The following is a 24,592-nucleotide window of genomic DNA, read 5'->3' on the forward strand; positions in this document are numbered from 1 at the left end:
GCCGCAGGACTTTCTGTTTCTTGAACACAGGGAGCTGGCTGCTGTCTTAGGATTTTTGCATGAGTTATCCCCTCTGCCTGGAATGCTCTTTACCCAGATTCTTTGCCTGGTTGAGTGGCTGTCATTTAGGTCTTTATGCAAATGTCACTTCCTCAAAGAGGTTTCTCACCTAGGTTTCTGCCTCAATCACTTCCTATCCATCCCCATTTCTGTCATCATTGTACTTAACCATCCACTATCTTTCATCTATTCATTTGTTTCATGTCTCCTCCTGCTAGAAGGTAAGCTCCGTGAGACTTGCAATTGATACCTATATGGAACTTGCATTTACAGGAGTCAGCCTGCTGAGTTCAATTACTGTATCCTTAGTACCTATTAATAGAACAGTACCTAGTATATAGTAGGCACTCGATAAATATTTGTGGAAAGAATGGATGAATGAATGAATGATGAGGAGCTAAAGAAGAGGGAATGGAAGTATGGATACCTCTGGACTTTACAGTCAATCATTCCACTCCTATGGGTGGTAGTGGTTGTGGGCGTGGCAGTGGCCAACGCCTCTTCCACCCCTGAGACCTAGAGGAAGCCAAGTCTCTAGGGTGGTGGTGGGAGCAGCAGTCACGTTAGGGATGGTGAAATGGACAGGGTATATTTGCTGGACTGAGTGAGTGTGGGTTGTCTTTACACATCTTTCTTACTTTCAAAAAATGTAATCTGCATAAACTGATCTTTAAGGCGGAAAAGTTAGGGAATGGTTATTTGCACTGTAAAAGCAATCCTTGCTTTGTAAAAGGGAGTAGGCAGAGGCTTGCTTAACTGTTTCCCAAACAACCCAGAGAAGGCTCAGGGGACTCAAGCCCATTCATCTGTTACGTTACAGGATGTTTTCAACACTGGCTGTTTAGAGCGTGTTGTTCAGATACACTTATGGCTATATGGAACTTGCATTTACATCTAATATACTCTTTGTAGGAATTTCCTTTTCCTGAAATTGAGAGGTTGAGAATACATCACTCTGTGACTGTGCCCTGTATTAGAAAAACCAAGGTCATTGAGACCAAGCTAGGCTTGGAGAAATAGAAACAGTTCATGCTAGCTGCCTCTCTCTCTCTCTCTCTCTCTCTCTCTCTCTCTCTCTCTCTCTTTCTTCTTCTCTTTGGGCAGGTTGAAACCTTCCAACTGATCCTGGACTTGCTGTTTATTTTCCATTCTGGGGTAGGAGGTCCTTTCTGAACATTTTACTTACTGTAGTGGTTCTCAAACTAGGCTCAGCAGGGCTGGTGTTCCCCAAGCTGGACAGAGGTGTTCTGTCATGAAAATAAGAATAATAGCCATCTTGTCCCAGTTCAAAGAAAAAAAAAATAGAATCTTCTCAATTTGAAGGCTTTTACAATATTTTTCTTCCCTAAAATTTTGGTGCCTGTGATTCTAGACTCTATTAGATGTGGCATAGCACAAAATTATGTATTCAGTTATTTTAATATATTAATATTTCATAATGTTCTGCTGAGAAAACCCTTTCTGTTAGGGGCTTGGAGTAAGTCTGAGAACTACTGTCTTAGAGACTCCATGTTTCCTACCAAGCTACTCATCTGCAAGCTTTTTAGAAGACCTTGGTGCATGTCAGAGATAGAGGGCTTGACTGAAATATGTCTGGCACATGCAATCTTCTGTCACAGAGAGGGCTGGTGGAAGGCCCGGGCTCTAACCTGGCCTAATGAGGAGTCCCTGGCCCTTTGCATTTGGCCAGTGGCAGCAGTTCTCACACTTTATGGGTCATGAAGCTACAACTCAAAGGCCCACTGTCCCAAATCCTTTAATGTATGCACTCCCCACAGTGAAATGGGGACAAAGCCCACCCACCAGCAGAAGAATGTCTGTGATTCTGAAGAGATACCAGGGAAGACGTGGCACAATTCAAGGCTGTGATAGACACAGGCATAACCATAGTGAGGCAGATTGGAAAGGGCAATGAATTGGTGTCAGTGACTATGAGTTCTGGTGCTACTTCTGTCACCAAGCAGCTGTGTGATTGGGCAAGTCACTTCCCATCTCAGAGGCTTGGTAGCACCGTGGTGACAAACACAGATCCGAAAGGGAGATTGCAAACCTTCAGAATGTGGACCTACCATTTCCTCTCTGACCTTGGAGAAACTTTTAAACCTCTCTGTACCTCACTTTTCCCATCTGTAAGGTGAAGGTGATAATAATAGCACCATGAAGTTGTTATGAGAATTAGAAGGGCTTAGAAGAATACTGGGAGGGGGGCAGCTGGATGGCTCAGATGGTTAGAGCCAGAGCTCTCAACAACAAGGTTGCTGGTTCAATTCCCACATGGGATGGTGGGCTGCACCCCCGGTAACTAAAGATTGAAAACGGCAACTGGACTTTGAGCTGGGCTGCGCCCTCCACCACTAGATTGAAGGACAACGACTTGGAGCTGATGGGCCCTGGAGAAACACTCTGTCTCCCAATATTCCCCAATAAAATTTAAAAAAAAAAAAAGAATACTCGGCACACAGGAAATGCTATGTAAATGCTTGCTTACATAATATAATTATAATTACTGAAAGTATAGTAGCCGAATTAGATCATCTTTATGACCCCTTCTGCTCTAATATCCCATACATTTAAAATTTCAATAATCGAGTATTTCCCATGTGCCTACCACTAGCTCATGTTGCCTATCTATGAAATAAGAGACCAGAATAATTTTTAAGGCCCAAATAGTCTATAGTGCTAAAAATAGATCCTCTGTGTAAGGTGCTGATGGTGGCTGCCTTCCAGGAATCGGAAATTCAGGAGGCCAGATGAACACACCAGCTGTACATTAGGGTAGAGGAGGCCAGTGAGACTGAAAGCACCCAGAGATGGACCCCTAGCATATTTCTTCAGCTTACTTGGTTGCTGTCCATTTTTCATTTCATTCCAAAAGAAACCAAAGCCTTCCATTCCAAAATATAAAATTTCATGATGCACACATTTCTTTTTGTCTATTGTCTTTTGCATTTTCCCCATATGGCTCACAAACATTATACTAAGAGGTAAATGGCAGAAACTGGATTCAGGTTAGAGAGGAAATTTTGTTAGTGATGAGAACACTAGCTACTTGAAGGGAGAAGTCAGGCAAAGAGGCCCCAAAGGTCAAATTACAGGCCAGGCGTGTACAACTGAGACTCATTTATGACATAAGAAACTCTCCCTTTCTCATTTTCATTTCCTATTTTCAAACATTTTAACTAACATTTTTCTAGCTGATTCACAAAATCCTGTAAGAAAGACAAGGCAGTTAGTTTCATCCCCATTTTATAGATGAGGCTCCAAGAGAATAAGTGATGGTTTACCCAAGATACATAGTGTGCAATTGCATACACCTTGTAAGTGATAGAAACAGATTTTCCTAGTTCTTCCCCTCCCTTCCTTCCCTCAAGCTCTGTCTTGGGTTTAGGAACCCCAGTGAGGGCTGGGTCTGAGGAACGAGCAGTTCCTGACAGAGATCTAGGTTGTTGGAGTTGGACTTCGGGTGGGGAAGGGGCTGCCAAGAGAGGAGGAGCTACAGGTCTGGTCGAGGGACCCACGAGCTGGCCTCCACGGGATACCAAGGAAGCTGCCCTCTTCCCAGCTCTGGAGGAATGGCACTTTTGCTAACATCAGACTCACCTTTATCCTGGGAATTAACCCTCTCCCCTTTTCTGGCTACACCATCTTTGTAACCCTCAAAGTGTTAAAGCAGCTTCCACGTGATTTCCCCATCACCCTGGTAACTTTGGCTGCTGTTCCGCGCTTGAAAACGTGGAAATAAATAAAAGTCCCAGTTTCTCAGTTCGTGTGCCTAGCAATGCACCCTCCCCCCACCCCCCACCTCAGCAGGGAAGCACAACCCTTTAGGTAAAAGGTGCTGAGGGAGGGATTGTGCAGGTTGGCAGGTGCGGGGGAGGGGATCCCCGGAGAGAATGGGGCTGCGGGCAGCCTGAAGAGTGCCACTTTTTCAGTTCCCCTTCTGGGCTCTGGGTGCAGTAGGTTCGCTTAGAGGCCGGTGCCCCAGACAGTTGGGGGAGGAGGAAAAAAGTGGTGCGCGGGGAAGCAGGCCGCACACACCTGGCGCCTTGTGGAATGAAATCTTAATTAATTATTAAGCTGAGTTCCCGCGGGAGGGAGCAGGACAGTGGCAGGCAGGGCGGGGGTTGGGGGAGGGAGAAGGGTGGGGTGAGGAGTGGGCGCGGGGTTCTGCCCCAGGGGTCCCAGACAGGAAGGAAGCCGACCAACCGTGTGAGGGGCTGGGGGTAATCGCTGACGAGGGTGGGTTTGCGGGAGCGCTGCGAGACCCCAGGAGTGAGGGTGGGAGGAGAAGGCTGGAGGATGCGGCCCGGGGGTGGAGGGAACTGGGAGCCGGCTGGACGGCCCCCTCCCCCCGGGGTCTTGATCCCAGAACAGTGGCCGCTTGTTTTCCCAGGACTGGGGGAGGGAGCGGCCGGAGGAGAGCAGGGGGCGCGCGGAGGGAAGGGTCCCCTTCTTTAGTCTCCCCCACCCTTACCCTGTTCCTCCGAAGGGGAGTGGGCCGCCCTGCCCGGAGTCTGGGGAGGAGGAGGGGTGCCCAGACAAAAGGAGCTTGTGCCTTTAAGGCGGGGAGTCCGGGAGCTGGCGGGGAGGGGACTTCTGGATCCGGGGTAGAGGGCGGCTGCGCTGGACAGCAGGGAGGGAGCGCGGGCCGGGCAAGCGGCGGACGGCGGGAGGGACGGCCGGGACGCGCGGGCACGGAGCAGGACCGCGGGACTGCCGGCCGGCCGGCCGGAGCCCGCGGGGGCGGCGGGGCGGGGGCCTGGGGGAGGCGCCGACCCTGGCCGGCAGGTGAGACGCACCCGGGAGTGGGGGAGGGAAGCGGGCGCCTGGTGCTCTGTGCGGCTGGAGGTCTCCCGCCGGGTTCCGAGAGTTTCTCTGGGGGGCGAGGAAGCAGAGATGGGGAATCTCGAGAGTGTTTGGGGGAAGCCCTGGGGACTGGCCGAGGGCAGTCGGGGAGGTGATGGGGGTCTCAAGGCTCCCGGCCCTCATTCCCGGCCGCACGAGTCTCTTCCTCCTCCCGGAGCAAATTCCCCGCTGGCTTCGACCTGTGGGAAAGGCGTGCACTGGGGGAGGCGCTGTCCTGAGGTTTTTGCTGCGGGGCCGTGGGGCGAGCCTCCAAGTCTGGGGTAGAGTGATTGTATTTCGGGGAGGGGGAAGCAGCCTAGGTGGAGGGAGGGATGCCTCTGACTGCAGGATTCCCCCTCCTTTCCCTCTAGACCTTGGGAATGAAAGGGGTGGTGTTAGGGCTGCTGCAGGGTGGGTCCGGGGAACAGACTTGATTCAGAACCGACTCGGGTCTGACTGCAAAGCTAGAGGTGGAAACAGGAGGTGGGACTCTTGCCCCATACCTTCTGCTTACTGGAGTCCCCTGCGAGGTGGAGCAGCCTGGTGGGGCTTGTTTGGTTGGGGGTGGAGGTGGGAGCCTTCTTTAGGGAGACCAAAGGCTGGGGAAGAGAGGACGTGCCTTTGGGCTTCCAGATACAGGCCCTGGGGAGGCTCCTCTACATCTGGAAAGGCCTGAAATTGAGGCCCACGTCCCAGCACGGTGGGAGGTGCTGGCACTGAAGGGCCTGCTTGGGCAGTGCCTTCTGCGTTGAACTTTCTGAAATCCATTTAAATCCCCTGGAGCCTCCTTTTGCCAAGGAGGGCAGGGGCAGAGGCGCCCTGGAGAAAGGATGGCCGGGAGGTGGCTAGGAAGAGGGTTGGGGCAAAGCAGCGGGCAGAGCCATTCTTGGGGCTGGGCCTTGGCCTGCTTCAGACTCTGGGTGTCAGGCTGGAGGATCAGGATTTGGGAGGTACTTGAGGTCTGGGAGACACTGGGCCTTGGTCTGCGAGGCTGAATGGACATGGCTCTTGCTGTTGGGAGCCTGTGGTACCTGGAGCAGCAGATCTGTAGAGAGCAAAGCAATTGGGAGCCCAGGGAGAAGGTCAGAGGCACAGGCTCAGGAGACCGTCTCTGGGAAAGAGGGAGTTGGTCTGTGGTTCATAGTGATGGGTTCCTGGACAAGGAGGGTTGGGGGACCATATAGGGAAGTTTTGTGGCTTTGAACAGTGCCCTCCCCTGTTCCCTGCCTGGCATGGGATGAGTTCTCCAAGATGGGCAGTGCCTGGAGTGGAGCCCAGGGTGGGATGGTTGCAGTTGGTTGGACAATTATAGAGCTCTGAAACGATCCCCTTGTGGGAGTCAGAGCGTTCTGGGGAGGGTCATGCGTTCCCCTGTACAGTGTCTGCCCCTTCCTCTGTGACTATGAGCCAGATGATAGGATGTGCTTCCCGGGGGCTGGGAACATGGCCAGGCACAGGTCCTTTGGGAACAGAGGTCTGGGCCAGTGGTGCTAGTGATGGGGGAAGAACAGGTCAGGGGACTGATGAGTGGGAGGAGGCTGAGGCAAATGTCATGGGGTGGGGTGGGAAATCTCACTCTGGGCTCTGTCTCCAGCAGCTCTGGGGACTGACAGCCAAGGATGCAGAGACTGATAGAACCAGGCAGCTGACTAGCTGGGGTGATGCCTCTTGTTGTTCATGACTTTCCTGTCTTTCCATCTCTTGGACACTGGCAGAGTTTTGGATTTAAAGTGGTGTAGAGTGGGGAGAAGAACTATTTTACTGTGTACTAATGTGACCGGTACTGTTAGATTCTTTCCTCACAATGGTTACTATTCCCATTTTACAGATGAAGAAACTGATACAGGGAGGTTAAATAACTTGTCCAAGGCCATGAGGCTAGAGAATAATCACAATATGGTTGGAAACCTGGTCTCTCTCCAAAGATCGTGCTTCTAATGAAGTATTTTGAAGAGCCAGGCTTTCTTTGGTGACCTTTTGCAAAATGCCGGTCTGACTAAAAGTCTTGGGTTTCTGATCTGTCCCTCCAGATGGTGCTGTTGGTGATGTTAAGGGGCTGAAGAGCGCGCTGCTCTGTGGAATATAGGAGAAGGGATGCCAAGAGAACGTGGGAGAGGGTGAACCAGGGGTGGGGGGTGTCTACTGTGCAGAGCGATCACAATCTACCTTCTGCTTCGTGGGCATCTGGGGATCGGCTGGGAGTACTGCTTGTCTGGCTGGAGCAGCTGGTCCTGTGGCCACCTGCGGCAAGCGCTGGGTACTGTCCTCTTGTCCCCTGGTGAGTACAAATGTGAGTGCTGTTAGCTCTGCGGTTTAAGTACAAGGAGCCCCTCAGGGTGCCCTGTGAGCATGGAGGAGTGTGGCCCTGGTGTAGACACAGGCATCCAGGGATGACAGTGCTCTCATCCTCACCTTCTCTGGAGCTGAGCTCAGCTAGGAGACACGTTGAGGGTATTATCATGGAGTCCACCCACCCAGTTCAAGATACATTCCCTCCAGGAGACCTGAGCTCTGGGGCTGATTCGCTTACTCTTAATTTCTATAACGTGGGAGAGCTATATAAACCTGTAGTGAACCTCTGTTCTTTTTTTTTCTTTCTTTCTGTCAAATCTGTCCTGTGCCCCAGATGGCCATAGGAGCAGCTTCACAGGGTTTTGGTAAAGATCAGATGGAATTAGGCATGTGAAAGGACCTTGAAAAGTGTAAAGCACAGAGAACGTGCATAGGAGTATTATCCATCCATCTGTCCACTCAGTAAACATTTATTTAGACTCTAGGGGTGTTGCAGATACAACAATGAGCAATACAGGCCCAAATCCTTGCCCTCGTGAAGTTGACATTCCAGTTAGGAGAGACAGACAATGAACAAATAAGAAAAATATATAGAATGGCAGTTGCTGATAAGAGCTGTGGAGAAAAAGAAAGCATAAAGCTGGAGAGAGAGATAGGAGCGCCAGGAAAGGGGGTTGCTATTTTAATAGAGTGGTCAGGGAAAACTCACGATAAGGGGACATTTGAGCTTTTTGACTTGGAGGACCTCTTGTTCCAGGCAAAGGGAACAGCAAGCAGCAAGGTTTTAGGCTGGCCTGGACACAGCATCCTGGGGGCCAGCAAAGAGGCTAAGAGGACCAAGTGCAGTGAGAAAGGTGAAGAATCATAAGATCAGCATTATGTTATTCTCTCATGTTAGCTGCTCTATACCAAAGTCCTTGAGCTTTCTACCTTTTCAACATAAATTTATTGAGTCCCTACTATGAACCAAGTTCAGTACTTGGTGCTGAGGATAAAAGTGCAGAGCAAAATACAGAGGATGCCAGAAAAAATGTATACACATTTTAAGAAAGGAAAAGACTGTATAAAAATTGTAATAATATACACTGATAACAAAAGATGAATACAAGTCGTGTGTATACATTTTTTGGCATCCCCAGTAGATATAATCCCCACCCTCACAAAATGTATAGTTAGAGGAGCAGAGGCACACATTAAACAAGGAACGATTTAATTATAATTGTGGTAAGTACCACGGAGGACATGTATAGAGGGTACATGGGCCCAAACTTAGCTGGGACATCTTTCCTGAGGAAGTTCCATGTAAGCTGTGACCTGAGGGAGAGGTTGAATTTAGCTTGGTGAAGTGTGCATAGTGTGTGACTGTGATGGGGAACGATGTGGAAAGATTTCCCTTTTGTACAGAGGTCACCGACTGGCAGCTTGCAGGCTGAATCCATTCCGTAGACTTGATTTATTTGGCTTACAGTATTGAAAAATGTGAATTACTTGCCAACACTTAAAAATCGGGAGATGTTTCATTAAAATCTACATTTTGTTTTTCTAGTTTCTGTTGAAAAATCAGATCAGGCTCCACTGGGACTCCCGGGGCAACGATCTACTGGTGTGGGGTGGTGCTGCCCCTGTGTGCAGGGTGTGCACTCTCCTGAATTAGGGGTGATTTTGCTCATTGACACAGGCACTCGAATTTGTAACCATCCGGAAATCAGTGCCTTTTAGGGGAGAGGTGAATGTTTCAGTGTACTGCTTTGGAGTCAGATTGGACGTGGGTTAGAATCTCGGTTCTCACACTTATGTGGCTGCTTGATCTTGGGCAAGTTACCTCACCTCCCGCTGTCTCAGTTTCCATACTGGTGAATGGGGATACTATCATCTTCTCAGCCTCGTTTTATGAGGATGATGTGTCTGGAGCTTGGCAATGGGGAGTGCTCAGTTAAGGATAGCTACTGGAGGTGGCAGGCCGTGAGGAGGTATTAATACCATCTCATTCCTTTCCTCCTGGCAGCATGTCATGGTTTAGTGGCCTCCTGGTCCCGAAAGTGGATGAACGGAAAACAGCCTGGGGTGAATGTAATGGGCAGAAACGCCTGCGTCACGGGACTCGGACCAGTGGTTTCTGTGCACCGCACTATATGAGCTGCCTCCAGGATGCACAGCCACCCAGCCCCACCCCTGCAGCCTCACCTCGATGCCCCTGGCAGGATGAGGCCTTCGTCCGGAGGGGTGGCCCAGGCAAGGGCGCAGAGCTGGGGCTGCGGGCCGTGGCACTGGGCTTCGAGGATGCTGAGACGACGACGGCAGTTGGGGCGGCTGAGGTGGCACCCGGTGTGGCACCCAGGAGCGGGCGATCCTGCTGGCGCCGTCTGCTGCAGGTGTTCCAGTCGAAGCAGTTCCGCTCAGCCAAGCTGGAGCGCCTGTACCAGCGATACTTCTTCCAGATGAACCAGAGCAGCCTGACGCTGCTGATGGCCGTGCTCGTGCTGCTCACTGCTGTGCTGCTGGCCTTCCACGCCGCGCCTGCGCACCCTCAGCCTGCCTACGTGGCTCTGCTGGCCTGTGCCGCCATCCTCTTCGTGGTGCTCATGGTGGTGTGTAACCGACACAGCTTCCGCCAGGACTCCATGTGGGTGGTGAGCTACGTGGTGCTGGGCATCCTGGCGGCTGTGCAGGTCGGGGGCGCCCTGGCAGCCACTCCCCACAGCCCCTCTGTAGGCCTCTGGTGCCCTGTGTTCTTTGTCTACATCACCTACACGCTTCTACCCATCCGCATGCGGGCAGCTGTCTTAAGCGGCCTGGGCCTCTCCACTCTGCATTTGATCTTGGCTTGGCAGCTCAACCGTGGCGATGCCTTCCTCTGGAAGCAGGTGGGTGGTCAGGGAGGTAGGCATGGGGCCACCAGGCCGAGAATGAAGAGGGGTCTGGTAATCAAGGGTGGGTGACTCATGGGGGAATACTGGGTACAGGGATGTCTGGCTATATCTGGGAGGAGGGGCAAGTAATGGGAGGCCCAGTGTCAGGAGTTGGCCTCCATTTGGGATCTGGGGTAGAGGGCACTGTTGAGGGGAGGGAGGGCTCCAGGATTTAAGCCTGTGCTCTGTCACCGTGGGCCACAGTGTACAGCTCTTTGGCCTGAGGCCCTTGACATTGTAGTGTAGCCTGTAGAGATATAATACATGCCCGGAAGGCAGTGTAGGCTAGTGCAGGCCTTGGCATGTCTGCCCCAGGGTGACAACTGAGACCCAGGCCCTCACGCCATCTTTGAAAAGTTATCTGTAGTGATCTGGAGGGATCAAGCGGGTTTAAATGGAGGTAGCAAGGGAGGAGTTGCCGCTCTCCTGGGTCAAGGCCTGGAAGCTGATGGATAACGGGTCAGGTCTCTCCTGGGCTGGGAGTGGTTCGAATGAGGTTGGACTGGAGCAGAGGGGTGTTAGGGTCTGATCTCATCCCGCTCTCTCCCACTGGGCACCAGGGGTCAGGCAGCCCTGCTTTCAGTTTTTCTGCCCCGGCTGGCTGCTGCCTTGAGTTCTGAGTGGGCGTCAGGTGGGGCTTGACAGCATGGTGTTGAGTGAGAGAAATAAAGGCTTGGCTGAAGGAGGACCGGGTCATTCAATGGGCTGCGTTCTTCTCTGAGATCCTAGACAACGAACCTTGCCTCTCCTAGCCTTAGTTTCCCAGTCTATAAAACTGAGATAAAAGTAATATGTACCTCCTGATGTTGCTGTTAGGGCCCAGCCCTCTCCCAGCGTGAGGAGAACCGATAGGGCAGCTTCTCACCTGGGGCAGGGAAGTGCAGGTGGGGGTGGTACCCAGTGAAGGGGCATCTGAGAAGGCCCTTTCAGAGAGACACGAGCCTGTAGAGCCTGCCGTCTCATGTCACCCCCTGATCAGGGAGCAGAGACCAGGTGTCTTGACTACCTGATCCTTCAGGGGCGGCTGCAAGCACAGCCCCCCAACCAGCATACCTCATGATCCTGCAGTGGGCACCCTGGTTTAGAGGGTGCTGTCCTCTGTCTTGCTCAAGGTTTGAGGGAGCCAGCCTCTTCCTTGCCTAGGGCTTGTAGCCTATAGCCCCCCTGGCCCCACCCACGAAGAGGAAGTTGCCTGGGGTGTCCAGGGTGAGAAGCCAGGGGAGAAGCCGGGTGCCTCTGGCCTGATGCCCTTCCCCACCTAGCTGTGCTCCCTGTGCTCCCGGAACAGAAAGTACCTTTTAAAAAGTAACTTTATAGCTCTTTTGTGTGTGGAGCACGTGCCTGCAGGGCACTTCCCAAGTTCTTCAAAGACCAGGGTCCTTCTGTTCCTGCTAGCCCCCTACTTCCCTTCAGGGTAGCTATCCTGATGGGCTTTGAACTTGGACTGCCCTCCTGGGGAAGGAGGAGCTTGGAGGTGGTGTCTCCCGTTCCCCTCCTCCTCTCTGGCTGGCTAGGGGTGGGTGAGTGACTCTTCCCTGCACTCAGCTGGCATGATTCCCAGAGCCAGGCCCAGAGCCTGACTGGGGAGGCACAGCCCTATAGAGGCCAGGACTATGCCAGCCTCCCGCCTCCCCAGGGGCACATGGCTGCAGCCTCACCCAGTGGGTCCCGGCAGGTACATTCTTGGGGCCAGTGGAGAACGTTGCCCCTGCCCCTGTGCCAGTCCCATACCCCTCCTCTGAGCTGAGGATCATTCCCTGTGCCCAGCTGCCCTATGGGTTCTGAACGGGGTAGGGCTGTGGCGTCCTTTGTAGGCTCCCTGGGCAGCCCCTTCCCAGATCCGGCCCTGCTCACGCTCATGGGAAGGAGCCTTCAGTCTCCTCTGACCCGTTCATTCAGACACACTGGGAGTTTCACCCAGTCTCCTACAGGGACCCTGGCACCATTTTCTCATAGTCTGATGGGGGTCTGTGTGCAGATCTATTTCAGTCTCTCGTCCCCCTTCCCCTTCCCTTTACCATGACTCACATTTTCCTCTTGGGCTCCTGGGGCCAGGAAGGGAAGTTGCCTGGTTTACCCCTCCTTTCCTTCTCCCCCACTGGGGGCTATTCTTAGAAATCCCTGAGGGAGATAGTATGCCCCCCTCTTCACCCCTGCTGCTGGGACGGGGGCCTTGTAAGCTGGACTGGGAAGGGAGACTGGGAGGCCAATTCTAGAGTCTCCGAGCTGGAAATGGCGTAGGGATTAGCTGGACACACCCCTCCATCTTACCCCAAAAAAGTAAAACTGAGGTCCCAGAGATTAAGTGACCTGCCCAAGTTTGCAAGACTACTTCTGGTTCCAGGCAGAGCCCAGAACTCCTGACTTCCAGTTGGTGTTCTTTCCCTCCCTTCTCCTAAAACCAGAGCCCTGCCCTAGCCAAGTCTGGGGTGGAGCCACAAGTGCCAGGTTAACCCCTGAATTTCCAGAAACATGGAGGCCGGCTTTCCATCGATGACGATAGAGGGCTGAACATCCTGGGACCAGGATTCTAGGCTGTGGGGCATGGCTGGGCCAAGAGTTGGGGGTTGCCAGTCGTGGTAGCACTCTCCCAGTTAGGAAAGGTTCTTTGTGTCCATAGAACTGATGAATTCCCAAGCTTGGGCTCTGAGGAGGGGCCTCCAGAGCCGGGGTGAGTGGAGTGAGTAGGACCCTTTGACACCTGGAATGTGCTGTGCAGTAGGGTTAGGACACAGGCTTTGAAAACAGACTGTCCTGGACTCAAATACCACACCAATCACTACCAGCGGTGTGGTCTTGAGCAAGTTACTTAGCTTCTCTGGGCCTGAGTCCCTCACCTTTAAAATGAGACAGTGTTACGTATTTCACAGAGTTGTAAGAAATACACTTGTACTGTGGAGAAGACACCTAGGTAGCAAACAAATTATCTCCAGTAATAATAACAGTAATTATTATTATATCAGGGTGGGGAGGGACCTTAGCGATCTTATTCTCCCTTTTCAGGTTCTAGATGAGCAAACAGGCCCAGGGAAATGAGGTGACTTGTCCTGGGCCCTCACAGGAGGATGTAAAGCTCAGGTCTCGTGGGCATTGTCCTATAAGGAGAACCACCTGCAGAAGCAGCAGCATTTGTCTTCTGTTTGGGGTGTTTGTTGGCAGGAAATCACAGTGCACTGGGCTCAGGCCCATGACTTAACTGACCCTGGTTAGTGCTGCTCCCAGGAGCTGTGAAAAGATCTCATTTCTAGCCATGCCGTGATCCAGGAAGGGAGCTGGGGTCCTGTGGGGAATTGGGGAGATGCATTGTAGGGGTGGGGACAGCGTGGAGACAGACAGGGCGCAGGAGCCTAGCTCGTCGCCTGTGTGTGGCTGAGGTGGTCACCCCTCTGCCCTCTCCTACAGCTCGGTGCCAACGTGCTGCTCTTCCTCTGCACCAACGTCATTGGCATCTGCACGCACTACCCAGCTGAGGTGTCTCAGCGCCAGGCCTTTCAGGAGACTCGCGGTTACATCCAGGCCCGGCTGCATCTACAGCATGAGAATCGGCAGCAGGTGGGGCTGCACTCGCTGACTGAGGCCTTCCCCCTCCTACCCCCAAATAACTTGAAGGTTGGATCTGCTGTTTCGTAGGACCCCATGCATTAAGTGTGAATGGTTCCCTGATTGTATATCAGACGCCCTGTGACACTGGGGTTCCTGACCTGTCCGAGGGTGGGAGGGAGTGGATGAGAGCACATCTGAGGGGTGATTGAATGGGATGTGGTCAGAGCGGGCTGGGATGGCCATCTGCTGAGGGCTATGATGGGGGAGGCTCAGGCCATGGTCCAGAAGGGAAGCTCAGGTCTCTAGAGAAGACTGAGAGGGCCCTGGGGATGTGGAGGGAACAGGAGGGTTTAAAATGTGAGGTCAAGAAGGTAGCGGTGCCCTGTTGAAACCAGAAACCACACTGGTCTAGGAGCGGCTGCTGCTGTCCGTGTTGCCCCAGCATGTTGCCATGGAGATGAAAGAAGACATCAACACAAAGAAAGAAGACATGATGTTCCACAAGATCTACATCCAGAAGCATGACAATGTCAGGTAGGGTGGGTGGGAGGATGCCAGGAAGGGGGGGAGATACCTGGGAGTCTGGGAGGGCCATGTGGTCGTTCCATCTTCTTCCGTCATCCACAGCATCTTGTTTGCGGACATTGAAGGTTTCACCAGCCTGGCATCCCAGTGCACTGCGCAGGAGCTGGTTATGACCCTGAACGAGCTCTTTGCCCGGTTTGACAAGCTGGCAGCGGTGAGGGTTCTGGGGCTTGGGGGTAGGACCCACTGTGGTGAGAGCACAGCCTCACTGGTGGCAGGCTGGGGGTGTGGGGGCAGATGGTGTGTGCAGTGAGGGTGGTGGGCCAGCAGACGGGGTGGGCAGGAGAGTAAGGGTGACTCTCCCCCAACTCTTTCCCCTTTAGGAGAATCACTGCCTGAGGATCAAGATCTTAGGGGACTGTTACTACTGTGTGTCGGGGTTGCCGGAGGCCAGGGCAGACCACGCGCATTGCTGTGTGGAGATGGGGGTGGACATGATCGAGGCCATCTCGTAAGCAGAGCCCACTCCCAGCCTTCCTGAAACTGAGGGGGCCTCAGACTGCTGCTACCCTTTGATATGTCCCTTAGCGTGTTTTCCTCAGTCTCTATCTTTGAGATCCATCACTGAGGAGAGGGATGGCTCTTTCTTTAGCCTGTATAAAGACCCCTGTGCACCTTAGACTCCAGCCAGTGGGGTAGGGTAGGGAGAGCCAGGGTGAGGGGGATAAGGGCTAGAGAGAATACCAGCTGAGCAGGCCCGCAATGAAGAGGACAGTGATTCTTCCTCTCGCAGCTCAGTTCCACAGTTCTCAAACATTTGTCCTTGAGCCCCATGCAGTCTTCCGCCCGTGTCCAGCCAGTGTGCTGCTGCCTCTGGGTCTGCCCTTGCCCGTGTGGCTCTGAGGGGAGCAGAAGGCCTGGGCTCTGGGCTGGAAGTGGGACAGATCCTGCCAGGAGCTGAGCCAGAGCTGCCTCCTCCCAGGCTGGTGCGTGAGGTGACGGGAGTGAACGTGAACATGCGTGTAGGCATCCACAGCGGGCGCGTGCACTGCGGTGTCCTTGGCCTGCGGAAATGGCAGTTCGATGTATGGTCCAATGACGTGACTCTGGCCAACCACATGGAGGCAGGGGGCCGGGCCGGGTGAGTGTGTGGTCCCCGTGGTGAGGATGTGGTGAGGATGGGAGCAAGGTGGGAAGGCCCAGGACTCACGCTCCTGTCCTGGCGCAGCCGCATACACATCACCCGAGCCACGCTGCAGTACCTGAATGGCGACTACGAGGTGGAGCCTGGCCGTGGCGGGGAGCGCAACGCCTACCTCAAGGAGCAGCACATTGAGACCTTCCTCATCCTGGGCGCCAGCCAGAAACGGGTCAGGCCAGGGCGGGTCCAGGGACGGACAGGTGGGGGGAAGGACACATGGGGGCGCAGGCAGAGGCCTTCTCTGGGCCCCTTTCCTGAGCCTGGACCTGTGCTGCCTGCGTAGAAAGAGGAGAAGGCCATGCTGGCCAAGCTGCAGCGGACACGGGCCAACTCCCTGGAAGGTCTGATGCCACGCTGGGTGCCCGACCGTGCCTTCTCCCGGACCAAGGACTCCAAGGCTTTCCGCCAGATGGTGAGGGCCCGTAGCCCCAGGACCTGGGCCTCACATTCTCGTCTCCCTCAACACTCTGTCTCCCTGCCCTCTTCCGCCTACCTGTTGTGGCTGCCATCTCGATGTATGATCTCTCTTATTGGGAGTAGGAGGGATGATTTCATCCCAGGGGCCCCAAGTCCCCCAACGTGGATGGGGGAACACTCAGCACAGTGTTGGGGACAGGGAAGCAGGGCAGATGATGTTCACCTCACTTGCATACTCTGTCCCTTTCTCCAGGGCATTGATGATTCCAGCAAAGACAAGTAAGTCAGGCTACTGAGGGGGGAGGAGGAGGAGGAGGGGAAGGCACTGCACCTGGGACAGGGATGGGGGAGTGGAGGTCCCCCTCTCTCCTGGATCTTTGTGTCGTGTGGGAGCAGGTGCCGCAGCCCCGCTCACATCCCCTGCTCTCGCTGCTGCCCGTGCCCTTCCCTTCTCATTGCCTCTCACATGGCTATGCTCGTGCACCTGGTGAGGCCATGTCCCCTGCCCTCAGCCGGGGTGCACAAGATGCCCTGAACCCCGAGGATGAGGTGGACGAGTTCCTGGGCCGTGCCATCGACGCCCGCAGCATCGATCAGCTGCGCAAGGACCACGTGCGCCGGTTCCTGCTCACCTTCCAGAGAGAGGATCTTGAAAAGAAGGTTTGGGGGACACTGGGGCAGATGAACGCGGGCTGGGGGAGGAGGGGGGATCCAGGCAAGGAAGTCTGAGCACCGGTGAGGGAACAGGAGAGGCTTTTGGGGATTGGGGGGGTGACCACAGGGCACAGTGGGGATTCCTATCAATTGGGCCGACTGCTTCTCCCCCTCGAGGCCCTTGGTAGTGCGCTGCTGCCCCAGGGCAGAGCCGGCGCCAACTCAGCCTCCTCTCCCTCAGTACTCACGGAAGGTGGACCCCCGCTTTGGAGCCTACGTGGCCTGTGCCCTGTTGGTCTTCTGCTTCATCTGCTTCATCCAGCTCCTCATCTTCCCACAGTGAGAGCCCTGCCCCTCCTCACGTGGACTTGCTTCCCTCCAGCACTTCCCAGAACTTCCTAAACACCCACTCGAGCCCACGGTCCCTGGAGCCTGCGCCCCGCCCGCCCGCCCGCCCTGGGGAGTGGGGCAAGGACACCCATGTCTTCCAGAGTAATGTTTTCCTGGGCCCTCTTCTGCCCCAGCTCCACGCCGATGCTTGCCATCTATGCTGTGATCTTCCTGCTGCTGCTCATCACCGTGCTGACCTGCACCGTGTACTCCTGTGGCTCTGTGCGTAGGGGCCTTCCTGGGCTGGTGCTGGAGGGCAAGCTGGGCCAGGGCGGGCACACAGGGAGGTGGAGGAGAAGGCTGTGCCTCTCCCATCGGGCCCCATCCTCGCGTGGCCCGACTCCCTGGCTGACATGGCCTCCAACGCGCATCCCCTGCCTGTCTGCAGCTGTTCCCGAAGGCCCTGCAACGTCTGTCACGCAGCATCGTCCGCTCCCGGGCACACAGCACCGCGGTGGGCATCTTTTCGGTCCTGCTTGTGTTTACGTCTGCCATCGCCAACATGGTAAAGGTTCACCCCTCCTGTGTGCCAAGCACTGCTGTGGGTGCTGGGGTACAGTGATGAATGAGACACATTTCCTGCCCTCAGGGAGCCCATTCTCCCAAAGGAGAGGGTGAGATCAACTCGGTCCTCTCTCTTCCTTGCTCTCCCCACCTCTGGTCATCCCTCAGTGAGAATTTGGGCCCCTGGGATATAAGGCACCTGGGCAGGGCCCTTGTAACCCCTGCCCTCCTTGTTTACGCTGATAGACTTCCCCCCATTTTTGCAGTTCACCTGTAACCACACCCCCATACGGACCTGTGCAGCCCAGATGCTGAATTTAACACCTGCTGACATCACCGCATGCCACCTGCAGCAGCTCAATTACTCTCTGGGCCTGGATTCTCCCCTGTGTGAGGGCACCGCACCCACCTGCAGCTTCCCTGAGGTGTTCAAGCAGTGCTTAGGTGGGGCGGGGCAGGGGTCCTGAGCAACACCAGTTACTGACCCCTCTGTGCCAGGCCTGGTGATGGGCACTGGGGACCCAGGATCTCACCAGAGTCGCCAACACTAGGAGCAGCCAGGGGCCCTGGTGCGCTGTGGGGCTGGCTGTTGAGGGTGTAGAAGGTTCAGGTGTGAGGTGGTGTAGGGGAGCTTAGGGGAGGCAGGGGCGTGCAGGGCTCTCTCTGCATGGGGGTGCCTTGGCCTCTGCCTTCCCCCAACACCGCCTCTGCCATTGCCCCCAGTACTTTGTCGGGAACGCGCTGCTGAGTCTGTTGGCCAGCTCTGTCTTCCTGCACATCAACAGCATCGGGAAGTTGGCCATGATCTTGGTCCTGGGGCTCATCTATTTGGTGCTGCTTTTGCTGGGTCCCCCAGCCACCATCTTTGACAACTATGACCTGCTGCTTGGCGTCCATGGCTTGTGAGTTTATCCTTGGTTCCTGTTACCCCCAGAAGCCTCCCCGGCCCTGCTGGGACACTGTGCGCCTCTCTGGTGCCCAGGCCCCTTGGACCCTTGGAATATCACCACTCATCCGTCACTTGTGGGGTGGGGGAGAAGGAGGCAGTGGAGGAACTCCCAGCATCTGACCCCAAATGGTCACCCCAGGGAAACCCCAGTCCTGGGAAATTCCTGTGTCCTTTAGGCTAGACAGTAAAAACAAAAATTCCCTCTCAAATTTGCATGATGTTTTCATATCTACTCTTGTAGTTTCACACAGCTGCTTGGTGGCAGAGCCCTGGCTAGGAACCAAAACTTCTGACTCCTGCTTGAGGGCTTTGCCTGGGAAACCACACTGGCTTTTCCTCTGTAAATCCCACCCCTTGGGATGTGGCCATAGCTTGGTGTAGTTGAAAAGAACCTCTGGAGTCTACTAGGTTTGAATCCCTACTCTGCCATTTGTTAGCTATGTGACCTTGGACAGGGGAGTTAACGTCTCTGAGCCTCAATTCCCTCACCTGTAAAATGACAATGCCACCGACAGCACAGGGTAGTTGTGAAGATACTAGTAGCTTGCCACGTGCCAGGCGCTGTGCTGTGCCTTTGCATGCAGTGTTTAGATCCGATCCCTTTTGTATTAATGAGGAAACTGAGGCTTGGAGAGTTAAACAACTTGTTCCAGGTCACATAGCTGGTAAGTAGAGGAGTCAGGAGTAACATTTCTGCTTTTAATGCGTTAATATCAGCAAAAGCGCTGGCCCAATGTCTGATGTGTGGTATGTGCTCAGTAAGTGCCGTTTCTGTCTCCCCTTCCATGCCCCCACTCAGCAACCCAGGAGAACTTGACTTTGTCTCTTGTGTCTTCCTGCCAGGGCTTCTTCCAATACAACCTACGATGGGCTGGACTGGTGAGTGAGGGATCTGAGGCAGTGAAGGGTCGGGCTGCCAGATGGCTCCTTCAGACACTGAGCGTGCCTCTGCTTACCCTCAGCTCAGCTCCGGGGAGGGTGGCACTCAAATATATGACCCCCGTGATTCTGCTGGTGTTTGCACTGGCGCTGTATCTGCACGCTCAGCAGGTGGAATCGACTGCCCGCTTGGACTTCCTCTGGAAACTGCAGGTGACGGGGGACAGGGGAAGGGGAGGATTTTGGGGGCAGAGCCCGGGCCAAGCCAGAAATCCATTCTGGTTAGCTAGCCAGTCTTCAGGCCTGCCCTGGTTCCATGCCTTCTCTGTGTCCATCCCGTCCCTGCCCCCTTTACCCCTCTGCCTGTTCTTTAGGCCTCATCTGTCCATGCCTTGCTTCTTCCACGTGGTTCCCTCTGATGCCCATCTCCAGGTGTTGGCCGTGGCACCCACCCCTGTGAATGTTGGGCAATGGGTGATGGGTGTGGTGTCCACAGGCAACAGGGGAGAAGGAGGAGATGGAGGAGCTGCAGGCCTACAACCGGCGGCTGCTGCATAACATTCTGCCCAAGGACGTGGCCGCCCACTTCCTGGCCCGGGAGCGCCGGAACGATGAGCTCTACTACCAGTCGTGCGAGTGTGTGGCTGTCATGTTCGCCTCCATCGCCAATTTCTCTGAGTTCTATGTGGAGCTGGAGGCAAACAATGAGGGTGTCGAGTGCCTGCGGCTGCTCAATGAGATCATTGCGGACTTTGACGAGGTACTGGTCCACTCGGCTGGTGCTGGCAGAGAGTAGGGAGAACAGAGAGTGGCTGAGAAGACCAGGATTGGAGGGGGTGGGAGGTACTGGGAGAAGGGAGGGAGGTTTAATGGGACCCAGAGAGGTCAGGGGCAGGGGTAAGGGTAGGTCCAGTGGAGGCAGAATAGGGACCCATGAAGGTGTTAGAGGCAGCAAGAAGGTGAGCCCAGTGGGGCAGGGTCATCACTGTCGGGGAGCAGAGGACGACGAGAGGATCGGGAGGAACAGGATCGGTACCAGGTGGATGTCATAGAAGAAGAAAGCAGTGGTCTGTGGACAGAGCCCTATGAGGCCAAGTCCGCAAGATGGTCCCCTGAATAGAGGAAATGGAAGCGAAGTGTGAGGAAGTGTCCTGAAGACCCAGGACAGGAATAGGGTGTTCACTGTTCTGGGGCAGAGGCACTTCCTCACTCTGGGACTTTCCCAAAAGGTGAGGGTTGGAATAATTGGTGCCCGATATTCTTTCTGCGGTTCTGGGTTCTGGGTTCTGCCACTGAGCTATTGCATTGACCAGAAGCTCTGCTCAAGCCCTGGCCTGGGTTTTGACCGCTGCCTGGTGAGGGAGACCTGTTTTCCTGGCTCTTCGGTCTTGCATTGAGAGCAGCAGCTGGAAGCGGGGGCTCTCTCACTAAAAGGGGGGGAACTGTTGCAACAGGGCAAGGGGGGGCAGGGGGCCAAGGCACGGCAAGGAATGAGCACTGGGGCAAGGCTGGGTTTGGCCTCTTTGCCTTGACAGCTGGGTCTCCGGGTCTCCCTGTGTTTCCAGATCATCAGTGAGGAGCGGTTCCGGCAGCTGGAGAAGATCAAGACGATTGGTAGCACCTACATGGCTGCCTCCGGGCTGAACGCCAGCACCTATGATCAGGTGGGCCGCTCCCACATCACCGCCCTCGCGGACTACGCCATGCGGCTCATGGAGCAGATGAAGCACATCAACGAGCACTCCTTCAACAACTTCCAGATGAAGATCGGTGAGAGGGCCTGGCTGCCTGGCGGGTTTTCCCAGGGCTGTCTGTCTCTGGCGGAAGTTGAGGGAGCAGGATGGCATCACACGTTCCCCATCAGGACTCATGTGGGGTTTCCTTTTCTCTCTCCTCCTATGTTGTCTTATACGAAAGCCAGGTTGTTTATTGAGGGCCAGCTATGCTAGGCACTGTCTCAGACCTTTGTGAGCACCTTTCAATCCTCACATTATTATCCCCTCTCACAGGTAAAGAGACTGACTCTCAGAGAGATTAAATGACTCGTCCAGGGTCAAATAACTAGTAAGTAAGTGGCTGAGCTGGGATTCAAAACCAGGTTGATGTAAACTCCAGTGCCTGTGCCCTTGTCTGTGGCCAGTCTGATAAAAGGCACTTCCTCTCAGATGGACTGAGGATGGGAGTGGTTAATAACATGGGTTCTGGAGTCAGACTGGTTTGAATTCTGGATGTTCCACTTACTTAGTTAGCGAGTCCCCTAACTTCATAAGCTTCACTTGCCTTATCTGTAAAATGGGGATAATGATACCTACCTTTTCGGGCTGTTGAGAGGATGAAATAACTAATGGAAATGCATATTGGCCTGCTCGGCACAGTGTACGTTCTCTTACAGTATAGCTGTCTTGAGTCAGGGGAGCTTCTCTGCTGACAGGCCCAGATCTTCCATTCTTTACACCCAGGACACTTGTCCGTTTGCCAGTTTCTTCTGTGGGTCCTTCTAAAGGCGGGATGCCTCCCTGGGCTGACCTTGGAACAGCCGCTTGTCTCAGTGCCTTGCTGCCCCCCCCCCCCCCAGGACTCAACATGGGCCCAGTCGTGGCAGGCGTCATTGGGGCTCGGAAGCCACAGTATGACATCTGGGGGAACACAGTGAATGTCTCTAGCCGTATGGACAGCACAGGGGTCCCTGACCGAATCCAGGTAAGGGGAATGTGAGCAGAGCCTGGGAGGTCCCTCTCTGCACTCGCTAGGACAGGGGGAGGGTGGCAGTGTGCTGTGGTTGATGGGGTGGGGATTGGGGGAGGGCAGCTAGAGTGATGAGGGGACCCCTGGGCCTCTGCAAATGTAACTGGAAGGATCCCAGGCTAAGCAGTCTCCCCTCCCACTCCCCAGGTGACCACGGACCTGTACCAGGTTCTAGCTGCCAAGGGCTACCAGCTGGAGTGTCGAGGGGTGGTCAAGGTGAAGGGCAAGGGGGAGATGACCACCTACTTCCTCAATGGGGGCCCTAGCAGTTAGCAGGGCCCAGCTACAAATTCAGCTGAAGGGACCAAGGTGGGCCTTTGAGTGGACTCTGCACTCCCTGGATGGAGCTGCGGCACAGGGCCCTGAGCCTCCAGACCCTGCTGACCACAAAAAGGAACATCCCAGCAGGCTGGGCTTGGACCATGCTCGTCTGCCCTCAGGCTGGAGAACGAGGGGATACCAAGAGGATTTTGCAAGTGACTCTCTTTTTAAATTGGACAGACCTGTTCCCTCTCCTTTCTTCCAGCTTTTGGGAGCAGGGGAGGGGGCAGCGGCAGAGGCAGTGGGAGCCCTCCTGCCTGAGAGATGAAAACGGCAGCTTGCCATGCCTACCCTTTCCCTGTCTGGGCAACAGGCTCAGGGCTGGGCCCTTCTTCCCTTTTTTCTGGGAATATTTTGTACAAAGACTGGGCAGGCATGAGGAGTGCCTATTCCATGCTTGCCTTTCCTATGCCTGCAGCCCAGCATGGTCCTGGGGACCCCTCTTCCTGAGCCAGGTCTCCTTCGTAGGCACTGGGTAGAGGAGGGAGACGCTCTGGGACCTGGCTCTGTCCACATTTCAGGGGAATGTTTCCATTTGCCAAATCCTAGTCCCAAGATCTGTCCCCAAAGGGGAACAAAGGGACTTTTGTCAGCTCAGATTTAGCCCCAGTTCCTGCAAAGCTCCAGGGAAAGAGGTGTGTGGCCTCACTGGTACTGTGAAAATGCCCAGCCGGAGAGCAAGCATTTGTGTGGGGTTGTCCGATCAGGAGCTGGAAATTCACCTGCACATGCCAAAGAAAGTCGGCTGGCCCGGGAGTGGGGTGGGGCCAGACTGATCCGAGAGCCCCCACAGTCAGGACCAGGGCACTCTGCCCCAGGGCTCTCTTGCTGTCAGCTGGCGAGGGGGCATACAGCATCTCCACCCCTTCTGTTGCCAAATTGGAAAAGGGACAGGGCATGAAGGAAGATATCCCTGATCCAAACCTGTCCTCCCAGGCCTTGGGCCCTGGGGAGGGCCTGTGTGTCTGTGTAATGTGCATGCGTGTCTGTCTTTGTGTGCGTGTCTGTTTTCCAGAGCTGTGTGTGTCCGTGGGCTCCTGCTGCTCAGCTCTCCACCCCGGGCTGCCTCTCTCCTGTGCGCCTCCGTCTTCTGGGAATAAGGCAGGCTTTACAGTTCCAAGGGATGGAGACAGATACCCAGGTTGCACAGGAGTGAGGTGGGGTGTGGTAGCAGGAGAAGGGGGCGTTCTGGGGAGAGGAGTCCTTTTTGTGCCAAATCCCTAAGTGCCATTTGGGGGCCATGTGTGCAGCATGACTGTCCTTGCCTGGGGCAGGGACCAAGCCTGAACTGTCTGGGGTTTGGTGGGCAGAGGCTCAGGAATTTCCTGGGTTCCCCAGCTGGTGTCCTGGGACATGGTATGCTTTGGGTCTGGGGTAGCATGGGATCCCTCTGAGGACCCAGATACTGGTACTAGGGGATGGGGCAGGGGAACCCGAAACTTGGCTTTCCCCAGCCTTAAGCCTGAGTCTAGCATGTTCCTGGCTACCCAATCCCTGTGAAGCCTGCAAGGGCTTGCAGGAGGGTTAGGAGGCTGGACTCTACATTCCCTTCCTAACGCTGCCTTCCTTTTATCCTTTTCCCTGCAACCTCCTTGCCTCTGGCTTGTATTAGTTGGTGCCTTGGTTTCTCCATCTGTACCTAATTAAATCAGAGGCATTAGCTTGAATTTTGCTTGAAGATTGCTTTGTCTTGGAGGTGATTACAGAGGCAAAGGAGAGAGGGTCCCGGAATTGCTGGGTTTGGGAGTAGAAGGGGCAAGTGGCACTCTTGGTCTTCCTCGTGCCCTGTCTGACTCCAGCTCCTGGCTCGAACTGCCTGCCTTGCAGGATCTTCAGGCATCAACCAAATAGGCCATTAGGCACTTCATTAGCCAAGGCAGGAGGAGGGGAAAAGACTAATTGGTCCAGACAGAAAATCAGCTTCCCTTCCCCCAGCCATATCCCTGGATAGGAAGGGACTGCTTGGAGCCATGGGGTTGGGGGTGAGGGTATAAGGAAACCAGAGTGAGAAGACCTCATTCTTGGGTGACCTGTCTCTGCTTTTTGCCAGGTGGGAAGGGCCTGTCCAGACCTTGGCTCCCCGTACCACAGTGCCAGCCATACCCTTCCCCTGGGCTACCATTGCCCCCTTCCTCACCAGTTGGTGGGGGAGTCAGTGGATGGGAGGGCCATGGACTTCGGTTTTATAATGTAACCACTGTGGGAGGGGGGCAGGGTGATGTACCATGTATTTCAGTGAAATATTTAATATATTTAAATATCAATAAAAATCAAACTCTTTGTAAAATTCCGTTCTCTGCAGCTGTTCTGGGACCCGGGTTGGTGTAGGAGGCAGACTCCTGCCCACGCCGCGGGCTC

General features: G+C 54.6%; 1 protein-coding gene across 3 annotated transcripts; it reads left to right on the forward strand.

The window, feature by feature from the left end:
- Positions 1–4,701: 4,701 nt before the first annotated feature.
- ADCY6 (adenylate cyclase 6) lies at positions 4,702–24,521 on the forward strand. Of its 3 annotated transcripts, none has more exons than XM_074325764.1 (22): positions 4,702–4,848; positions 9,203–10,061; positions 13,509–13,658; positions 14,062–14,183; positions 14,277–14,388; positions 14,558–14,685; positions 15,157–15,315; positions 15,403–15,544; positions 15,659–15,787; positions 16,046–16,071; positions 16,305–16,452; positions 16,688–16,785; positions 16,971–17,058; positions 17,225–17,341; positions 17,607–17,765; positions 18,064–18,242; positions 19,133–19,168; positions 19,252–19,381; positions 19,665–19,928; positions 20,734–20,938; positions 21,744–21,868; positions 22,061–24,521. In XM_074325764.1, exons 2-22 carry the CDS (start codon positions 9,204–9,206, stop codon positions 22,184–22,186), a joined length of 3,501 nt encoding a protein of 1,166 aa, XP_074181865.1. In that variant the 5' UTR covers positions 4,702–4,848; position 9,203; the 3' UTR covers positions 22,187–24,521. The 3 variants fall into 3 exon arrangements, with proteins under 3 accessions (XP_074181865.1, XP_019580248.2, XP_074181864.1); XM_074325763.1 differs by lacking the exon at positions 4,702–4,848 and adding an exon at positions 4,944–7,183; XM_019724689.2 differs by lacking the exons at positions 4,702–4,848; positions 20,734–20,938; positions 21,744–21,868; positions 22,061–24,521 and adding an exon at positions 4,936–7,183 and having other exon boundaries at positions 19,543–19,677.
- The last annotated feature ends 71 nt before the right edge of the window (positions 24,522–24,592 follow it).

Source organism: Rhinolophus sinicus, linkage group LG02 (assembly GCF_036562045.2).
Source record: "Rhinolophus sinicus isolate RSC01 linkage group LG02, ASM3656204v1, whole genome shotgun sequence".
Taxonomy (NCBI): domain Eukaryota; kingdom Metazoa; phylum Chordata; class Mammalia; order Chiroptera; family Rhinolophidae; genus Rhinolophus; species Rhinolophus sinicus.

What these genes read in the sequence shown, in the direction of transcription:
- ADCY6 (XM_074325764.1), top strand. Translation starts at nt 9,204, where the DNA reads ATGTCATGGTTTAGTGGCCTCCTGGTCCCGAAAGTGGATGAACGGAAA. An exon ending in AGCATGAGAATCGGCAGCAG is followed by an intron (nt 13,659 to 14,061) that starts GTGGGGCTGCAC and finishes ACACTGGTCTAG; the next exon opens with GAGCGGCTGCTGCTGTCCGT. An exon ending in GAGGCAGGGGGCCGGGCCGG is followed by an intron (nt 15,316 to 15,402) that starts GTGAGTGTGTGG and finishes GTCCTGGCGCAG; the next exon opens with CCGCATACACATCACCCGAG.